Genomic DNA, 10,098 nt, shown 5'->3' with positions numbered 1-10,098 from the left:
ATACGAACTGTTTCTTAGATTTGCTTATTATACCTGCCAACAGTCCTCAGATTCACTGCACAGTTCCCGTTACACAATTGCACAGATATTGGCCCAAGGTATGACCTGGGAGCGTTGAAATTTCTTTGCAGCTTTTTCAGCACTTTGTTCACACGAATAGTAAGAGGTGATAAGTGTAGTAATTGAAGTCATTTGAGAAAAGTGTTCTTTAAAAGAAGAGGGGTTGTTCATTTTAGATTATTTACATTATTATGTTTTATTATTTATTTTTTATTTGTTTTTTTTTTAAAACATATAATCGTGATACTATCCCATTCTGTTTTGTACCAAATCTGCGAGTTATGATAGTGTTGGGTAATCAAATAAGTGTAATTAACCGGGGGGGCTTCTATGGCCCTTTAAGACTATCTTACTAATAAGGACTCGGTGACAGCCAGTGAACTCGAGTGCGTAGAGGAAGCACACGAATGATCCAGTTAGGGTAAAAATACTAGTGTCCCCTAGTGTCCATTGGCCATGGAATTCAGGGAAAGCCCCCCCCCAGGGCTTACCCCTTGCCAGTCTGTCCCCTGATCCCAGGGCTTAACCCAGAACCCCTGTACTATGTCACCCAATGCCCATGCGGCCAGCTGGCCACGAGGGGTTAAACTTAAAACCATCCTGCAGCCTCAATGGAAACAGAAAAATCCGTCCAGCGCGGACAAAACAAGACAGCCGTACATCCGCCAAACACAACTCGTTATTTCATTAGCAGCTTCTGTAATGTTTTCCAACTAAATCCAGCTTCCTGCAGCGAAACGGAGACTGAGACACCAGGGAGGGTAGAACGAGGAGGTCAATATGGCTACAGCACAAAATCAAGAGACTGGGCCCTGAAGAGGCCGTGGGATGGAGGATACTACACACTGGTGGGAAATAAGGATCACGTGCCTAGTCTTAAAACTGTGGATATTTCTAAATTTGCACCGCCTCAGCTGGAAGGCAGATTGCCACAGTTATGACTCCTGCAATGGGGATTCTCCAGCCATCATATACACTTTAATGCATAGGATAGGCTCACGGCCCCTTGCGTGGTGTCCCTTTTGCAAAATGCATGGGTGGTACTCTACGCATTTGCCCCCTTTTCTCATCCTCCAGCTCGTTGCCATGTAGGAGATGTGCCCCCCCTGCATGTGATATACTCTCCTCCAATCAGCTTTAGCGCCGGCTCCGCAGGTGCTGCAGGGGAAGTCCTTTGAGCTCATGTGCAGAAAAGCACTTACGTTGATTGCAATGGCATCACTTTCCTGCTGCTCATTGGTTGCTTGAAGCAGCCAATCAGTGGCAAGAATTGCCAGACCACAGAGGAGGGCAGCAGCAGGGCTGCAGATTCTACTTGAAGTAAGCACTCCATTAACGTGCATATGATGTCTGGCAAAGTAATGGTACGGAATAACACGGTGCTGGTAGATATACATGAAGAAGAGACCTAGCTGGTCTCAATAGCTTGCAATCTATTATACTTCTGTTAGCCAATAAAGGTATCGCCTTAACCAAACTGACAGATCGAATATATATTTCCAAACTGATCCAGGGTGATCACAAATTATTTTTCGCCCTTGGACGCCCCTGGAAAATGCATCTGCGCTATCTGCTTTAAAGTCAGTGCCGTCTACCTCTGCAGCAATTTTCCTAAAACATACAAGGGGTTAAAAGGGAAAAAGACCCAGGAGTTCTACTGTATTTGTGTCTCTGGGAGCTGCAACCATTAGCCTGATCCCAAGGAGAAACAGGCATGAGAGATGTGGTGGTGGAGAGGGAGGGGGGATACAGGGAAAAGAGAGGAGGAGGAGGGTATTCACATGGGTGGAGGAGGAGGGGGCAGGAATTATCCAGCCTCCAGCAGTCAAGGGGAGGGGGAGGGGCACAGCTTTAGCCTGTGTTTATTGCTGTTCCTGCCTCTATGTATGCAGAAGGGGGGCAGGGAAGAAAAAAAAAGGAGAGAGAGAGAAAAAAGAGAAAAGAAAGGAAAGAGGGAGGAGAAATTGAGACAGAAAATAACTGATTTTTTTCCCTCGATCTATCCCAGGCCCCTATGTCCTCCAACACACCCTGAAAAAAATCTCAGCTTTGCACTTTCTTGCAAAGAAGGAGTGGAGGGTCAGGGGTGGGGGGGACTGCAGATTTTTTTTTTTTTTTTGGAATACGATTATTTTTATTTTTTTTTCCTGGATTTTTTTTTTTATGCGCCTTCCTACTGCATGTGCAAAGAGGGTGGGAGTGGAAGGAAGAGCACAAGAGGGGACAGGGATGAAGGAGGGTGGACAGGGGGCTGTGGGAAAGACTGTGGATCATACAGGCCTCTTGCATGTACCAAAGGATTTTATGGATCTGCTTGAAAGATGAATCTACAAGAAGATCGAGCCTCCTGGAAGGATTTATAACTATCTGTTTTAATTATTATTTTTTTTAATTTTATTTTTTTTGTGTGTTTGTGACCCATAGGAATTTTGCTGACATCAGAAACCTTTTTTCCCCCCAGAATATATATATATCTCTCTCCAACCCCTATAGCTGATTTTATTATTATTTTTTATTATTTTGTTTTTTTGTTTTGTTTATAAGATAATTTATTATTTTTGTTTCTTTTTCCTATGGCTGGCTGGACGATCCATGCAGAGGAATAATATATGTTATTTATTTAACGAAAACACAAAATATTTTTAAGAACTTGCTGGGTTAAAGTCTTTTTTTTCTTTCTTTTTTTTTTTTTTGCCTTGTCAACAAACCAGCTGTTACAACAGGATTTAATTGTAGCTTGCAACAATGTTTAACCAAGAGAATCCAGATCCTTACGTGAACATGGGACTATAAACTTGAATTTATTTGCAATTTCTAAAATATATTCTTTTTGATCATTTTTTTCTTTAGCAAGCTTACAAAAAAAAAAAGCCAGTATTAATATTAGAAGAGGAGGAAAGCATGCAGGGTGTGAAAGATAAAATGGGTTGTGTCCCTTTAACATTTCACATATGCATTTCTATGCAGTAAAAGAAAACCCTATTTATTTCATTTTTATTTTTGCATCATTTACTCTGATTTGATTCTGGATTTTTTGGGAAATTCACAGCAAAAATGAGTATTGGTTCACCCCAGACCTCAATAGACAGGTAAATATATATTTAATTTATATGCAATATTTCATATATATTTTTAATCGACATAAAATGACATTATTATTGTTTTTTTAAAAAAAAATGCATAATTTAATTTTGTGTAAGGTGATATGTTTTTTTTAAGCTTATTTTTTGATATGCAGAAATTTGGTCCATTTATTCATTTTCTGCTGTCTCTACCCATTTTATATATTTATATTAAAATGCGGAATTGCCTAGAATAATGTAAATTGCATTGCTGCTGGCACAGGCGACTTGAAATTTGCTTACTGAATTAATGCAATTTTTTTTGTTTTATAAAATTAGGAAAATTTGGGAATAATGCACAATATTTTTCTATGTATTTTTTGTAATGGAGATAAGTGCTTTTTATGCATCGTTCTGGGCTGTGTGACAGGTTAATTCATCCCTGTCTATTATTACTGCATTCATCCCCTCCCTAAGCGTCTGATTCAACCATTTCTGTGCTACCGCTTGCTTTGGAGAGAGCGAAGGCCATAGTTTCATCTTTATTTTTAAACCTCCTTCCAGGGCTGACTAATCATCCCATGATTTTGTTGTCATTATTAAAGTTAAATTAAATATCGCTTAAAAATCTTTAAAATGATCATTTTCTGACATTTTTGATACTGAAATATAAAGTAGATTTTGTATCTATTGTCTACACCCTTTTTCATTACAATCTCCAATTTTTAGTTTTATTTTTAAAATCCAGCAGGCCCAAGGAGAGAGATCTATTGCCGCATATTTTCATTTAAGAGGTTAAAATATGCTCCAAAAAAATAATTTTAGATAAGTCAGGTGTGGCCCCTGGGTGTCCTCTTTCCATTATTAATATACAACGTGACATTGTCAATATCATCTCCATCAGAGAGGCAGGCTTGCTGTCATTTAAGGTGACAGCTGTCCAGATGTGTTGGGGCAGAATCGACGTTTCCCAAGAATTTTATAGGCTTTTATTTTTTTTAGTATTATCTGTCGAAATTTCATAATTCCTTAAAGTAAGATGATTCTACCTTATTTATGAGATAGGCTGGGATTCCACCATATTTTTTTTCGCTCTAATGGCTTCACGTTGGGGTCAAGTGGACAACCCTTGGGGTCAGTTGAGTAGATAATGAGAATTCATCATAATATCCTCTGTAATCATGTTTTATGAGCCGCGTAGTAAATATATTAAACAATATCTCCTTGGTGGACTCCTTTTAATTAAAATAAAGACGTTGTGCCTTGATGTCGACTGATGTGGGTGGCTGGAGCCAATTCTCAAGTACCTATCAGTATTTCTAAAAAGTTTTTGTAAGACGTCAGACATCTTTGTGAAACGCTGGGAACTCCTTATCTGTTTTTTTTTTTTTGAGCAAACTGGAATTTTACGCTTGGAGCCACAGGGGATCTTGTCTACACAGTAGCTGTTTTCCTAAGGAACTATTACCCCAGGGAGATAATTTGATTGGTGAAGGCTTGGATGAAATACTTCTTGGAACATTGAACTTAACCTGCCTTAAACATCTTTGTGCCTTTGGGCCATTATTTCTCAAAACTTGTTGAGTGTTAACACTTTGAGTGGTTTAGGTAATTAGTTTAGAATAAGTCCACCAAGCTTTTTTTGAATCGGACAAACAGATATCCCAACATTTGGTGTTTTGGTTGTGTACGGACATAAAATAGAATTTTCAGAAGCCCCAGGAACCATAAATACATTTTTAAACTTTTACAATTGCTGTTGTTTGCTCTGAATATTTGTTGTGCGTTTTTTATTTAAGTTAATTCATCTCTGTCTTAAAGGGGAACCCCCACTGTTTTTGGTGCCGCTGGTGGTACAGTTGTGTGGTCAGTAGGGTTCCTAGCGTTGTGTTCTTAGCAGTATATGGAAGAATGTAACTTACGTTCCCAGTGGGTGTCCTTGGTTCCTGGTTCTCTCCGTGTGCACAGGCTGCCGTATCTTCTGTTATCTTCCCAAGCCATCCCATGAACCAAATGGACATCCACCCAAGCTGTCGGACGCACCTTGAGGGAAGATCCATATTGCCAAAAATAGGGCCACGTTTTGCTGCCTTTTCGGCTATATTCAGCTTCTGTATGGGATGTCTGATGCAATTTGTGGCCTCCATACTTGTGCGATGAGACTGCACACTACTTTGCTTGCAACTTCATCGCTGCACTCTTCTGAGCTCCAAGGACCTTCCAGGTCATGAGGCCAGAGGTAGGTGAGTAATCATAATAAACATCAATGTAAGTTAAATTAAAAATTTTAAAGGACTTAACATATTAACTATGTGCTGCTTACATTATTAAAATATGTACAACTCTTTGTCCTGATTGGTGGGAATTTCTTTCTTAATTCAGTGTTCTGCTTATATGAAGGTCTACCTGGTGGAAGGTGCCGGAGGATTCCATTTTGTGAATTCTATCTGTGACGTAGAATTTTCTCCTTACACCTGACCTCCTGATTGTGTACATTTCACGTGGACTTCTCCTTCAGAACCTGTGGACTTTGTACTTGACTTCAGGCATTTCAGGCCGGTGTATTTATAAAGTGCTTGCCGCACGCTTTCTGACCAGCTTGAAGCATAAAGTCATGGAAAAGTTTTGTGTTGAAGAGATTACATGTTGCTAGATTCAGTTGAGACATTCCATGGATAATTATATGACAGCCCAGCAGGTTTAATGTCTCTCTTTCTTTGTTCGAAATATGTGGTTTCTTACGGCGTGGATTTCTAATGATGTAACTCTAGTTTAGTAGGACCTGACTTTACTTTACATCATTTTGAGTCACGTTCCCGTAACGTTTCATCACACATATCATGGTGACCGAGACGCGATGTTACTGTCTCTCTACCCCTAGAGCTTCGTCCCCGTTGAGGCTGGCGTGGGTCAACTTCACGCAATGAGAAGAAGGCCCGTATCAGACCTCGGGTTATGCAGCAAGTGAGTGAGGTGGCCTGGATGTGATGCGTTTCTTGGAGATGTATAGTTGCCACCAAGATTCCATGGACCTAGACATACTGACCCAAAACAAGATGGAGTCTTTTGTCAAAGTTAAAACTTTTTATTGAGCCGACGCACAATAACATGTAGAATTGTGTAAGCTTTGAGTGGCATGGGTTTCTCAAACAGATGTGAGCAGTGTATGGAGGATAAAATGAAGTTAGGACCTCAGGGCCGTATTTGTGAGAGGAACGATAGGTTTTCGCCAACAAGTTGTTTTTGTGGAAACTTTAGGTACATTTTATATATATTTTAATTGTAAATGTAAACTAACCACATACATCTAACGATCAATATTGTCCTTATCCAGGGTGCATGATGAAGTTTCCTGGCAGATAAAGCAGGTTCTTCGGTAGTTATTTGTCCAGTGAGGAGATGCCAGTGGTGGACGGTAAGACCCTCGTGCCAAGGGTTTTCCCGACAAGCTGTGACTCGCGTTCCCATTAAAGACGAGTCCTTTTTTAACTGGAGGATTCCCAGCCTCCCCGTCCAGTCCAACTGCAAACAAATTGTCGTTTTTGCCTACTGGGACAGAGATCAGAACCAGTAAACGTCCGGGTCTTTTCCCGTAAAGCCGGCAGCCATGAGTGGGTGTCCGTGTTTAAAACAATCTGCTTCAAAAGAATAACATTATCCTTGGAAGAGTAATATTGTGGGTGGTAGGAGATTGCTCCAGGGATCTGTGGCCCCAGGCAGCTCTGTTTAATCTCTAACAGTATATATATATACGTATACGGTAGCCTGGATCCTCTCTCCGGCTGTCATGTTTACAAAGCTATGAATTTTTAATAGGGTGAAAAGCAGAAGGGGGATTATGTAGCCGGGCAAAACATATATATATATATATATGAAGATTATTGGAACTGGCTCCATGGTGCAATTAAACCTCCGTTTTTAGCCATAATGAAGCGGTCCTATATGTAAAGATGGCTATATACGTTACAAATGTATAGATCAAATAAGCTTTGCATTGGGATATTGATCCACGATTCAGAGTTTTCTCTACTTTTACTATAGTTTTCATAGTATGGATTCTGTATTGGTGAGCGCTCTGTATAGACATAATAACTCCCTGCTATTTAAAGAGCAGCTTTGTTATTCGCGTCTCTTGTATCGATCGGTGGATTTTTATGTGTAGGGACAGTAAGCAATGCAGGAAAACAAGCCATTTAAACATGCATTATAGATAACTTGTGCTCAAAATAGTGCTTTTCCTTGTTTGTTTTTTGTTGTCTAATTAATTAGAATTACGCTGCAAAATAACCATTTAGTGACCTTCTAAATTGGTGGATAGGATGAGAATATTTGTTTGTCTCACACCACCAGAACCTGTGCCTATAGTCCTAACCCAGGGCAGCACCAATGACCCCCCCACACACACACGGTGCCATGATCCTTAATGCTGAGGTCAGGGGTATGACATCATAACCCAGCGTTCTGCAAGTAAGGAAGCTATGGAGGCTGCAACAACTAGGGATGGTCCTGCACAAGGTTATTGGGCCTGTTGGGGGGCCCAACAGATCTTAATTCATTTACTTCAAGATTCCTTATGATTTGTAAAGTGAGTGGTGACCGTACTACCGCCATGTATTTACATATCACGCAATGCGTTCATTTTTTGTCTATCTGTTAAAATCATTAATGTATTGCAGAATAACCGTATCCCACCCTACACTTCCTTTAGTGACAGGAAATTCCAGCTGCCATTTTAGAACCTTGGAATGTATGGTTCAAAAACAATAAAATAGAGAAACTTTTAAGTTATTTGGGATCTCTAGCAGGAAAAAAACATCCCACTTCTAAGAAAACTGTAATTTAGGAAAGAAGAATGAGTTTTGGTGGATGACCCGATGATTAAGCTAAAGGATGGGATGATTATTTAGTAAGTTCTGTGAGATACATTAAAGACTTTTCCATTTAAAAGCGGCTTTCCTGTTTATGGTAGAGCTTCCCGAGTCTGAGGCCGACTTGGTCTTCAAAGTCTTGGACTGTCCCTAAAAATAGCATCTGGAGGGTATGTTCCAGCATGTTTGATCCTGTCTTATTCTTCTTCTCTGAAAGAAGAATGTGTTGGGTTTTTACCTGTTTAGTTATCTGGAATTTCCTAAGGGGAGACCGTTGAGTAGCGTTACTGGCTACTAAGGTGTCGGTCTAACCTGCCGTTGTAGATTCTGAATATGGCGGATTGACCTTTGATAGACCTTTCGGAGGTGGTAAACACCAAATTACAAAGGTTTTGTAGCTGACATCACAGCTCTGTGAAGATAAGAAGACAATCTGAAAAAGTTCTATTACAAAATACTCCAAAAGGGATGATTCCAGGAGTAACATTTTATAGAGCTGTGACATCAGCTTTAATCACTTCTACTTTGTACAATCATTGATGACTGAGGATGAAGGAAGTTCCCCTAATGTCACACTTCTCTATGATTGGATGTTCACCACAGCAGTCGTGGTCCAATGACAGCTGTAGCTTTAATACCAGGGCCAGAATGGGGAGGACGAGGGGTCCCTGGCACTTTAAAGATGGGCATATCCAGCTGGTGGCTTCACACTCTAGCACCTGATCTACTGACTCATTGACCACTCTTGACTTTTAAGAACTTTTTTATGATCAAAGATATCTACCTGAGGGACACAAAAGTAGAAGTTGGTAGATTTATGTAGTTCTGCTGGTGACTTTTGCCTAGAAGGATATTATTATTATTATTACGGGGCACCTATAGTTTGCATGACCACCTTGGAAGTGTTTTCCTGATGTCTTGGTCAGTTGGTCCATTATACCTTCGTGCTAATGTTTTCAAGAACGTTGCCAATATAGCTGCCTGAAGGGTGTTTTGATCAAGATCGTATCCTTGGTCCTTGTGCATCTAAGACCAGCTTGTTCCATCCCACCCCACCTCACCAAGCACTGTCCAACTTTTTATCTTGATGGACTCCATTCCAGATGACACAGGAGCAATGTAGACCGTAGGAATCTAGAAGTAATAAATATTCATTTAGGTTTTCCACTAGAAATACCTTGTGATGCCCCATGGTGGTACATAAGTAGGTAAAGCCTAATGACGGTGAAGCATCAGGGAAGGAAAAAAGGGGATGTGGGTCTCAAAGTGTCCTATTTTAGGACCTTGATCCCTCTTTTCCTTTTCCACACCTCTCAGAGTCAAACTGTTCCTCATTGGCTATTTTAAAGCTCGTTAGGTATGTATAGAGTCCCTTATGTGTGTATGTATGGGGCTTCCGCGCATCATCTCCAGATCTATAGTTCGGATTCCGGCCTTGGGTTCTCTGTGGGGATTCTTTTGTTCATAATTCTACATCCTTTCATCCCACCTGCTGGGATTCCCCTGTTTAAATTTGGCGGAAGCCATTTTTTATTTATTTATTAAAATCCATATTTAAATATATTTTCTGGTAGAAATTCAAAAAGTCAAGGAAGGACAGATCAACAGGTGGACTCCCAAAGCCAAGTTGGGGCCAGACGAAGCGTCAATAATCCCCTTAAAAAAAAAGTATATTTTCTTATTAGATACTCGACCTGTGCCTTCCTGATTTGTTTTCTGACTAGCGCAGGACTCGATGAAGTGTGAAAGGTCGATGCAGAAGGAGGAGGGGGTTAATTGCATGCCGTGGATACCAAAGGAAGGTGTTGCGATGCTGAAATGCCTTGGGAGAAATTCTCTAAGCTCCCTAAAAAAATCCAGAATGGGTAATACAGTTTTGGTGTTTTAATGGCAGCCTCCTAAAAAGAAAATGCACATTAGCATATGGTGCAAGGACTTTAAATATGTATTAACTAAACCTGTAGGGGGGGGGAATCACTTGAGGAGAAGCTGCAGCTCCAGAGCTGCAGCGTAACGCCTACTCTGTGGTCAAATGTGTTTTGCCTCTTATCGGTTCCTCAGGGAAGGCAATCAGTGGCAGGAAAGCACTCCGGCCGAGAGCAATGAGA

General features: G+C 40.5%; 1 protein-coding gene across 1 annotated transcript in view; it reads left to right on the top strand.

The window, feature by feature from the left end:
• Positions 1 to 2,951: 2,951 nt before the first annotated feature.
• The window catches only part of ARHGEF11 (Rho guanine nucleotide exchange factor 11), a 48,703-nt gene continuing 41,556 nt past the window's right edge, over positions 2,952 to 10,098 (top strand). Inside the window, exon 1 of the mRNA XM_053474696.1 lies at positions 2,952 to 3,149. Coding sequence (XP_053330671.1) covers positions 3,115 to 3,149 — 35 coding nt within the window. The 5' untranslated portion in view covers positions 2,952 to 3,114. The remainder of the gene's footprint in view (positions 3,150 to 10,098) is intronic.

Source organism: Spea bombifrons, chromosome 9 (assembly GCF_027358695.1).
Source record: "Spea bombifrons isolate aSpeBom1 chromosome 9, aSpeBom1.2.pri, whole genome shotgun sequence".
NCBI classification, from domain to species: domain Eukaryota; kingdom Metazoa; phylum Chordata; class Amphibia; order Anura; family Pelobatidae; genus Spea; species Spea bombifrons.
This window is presented reverse-complemented; position numbering and strand designations above follow the sequence as displayed.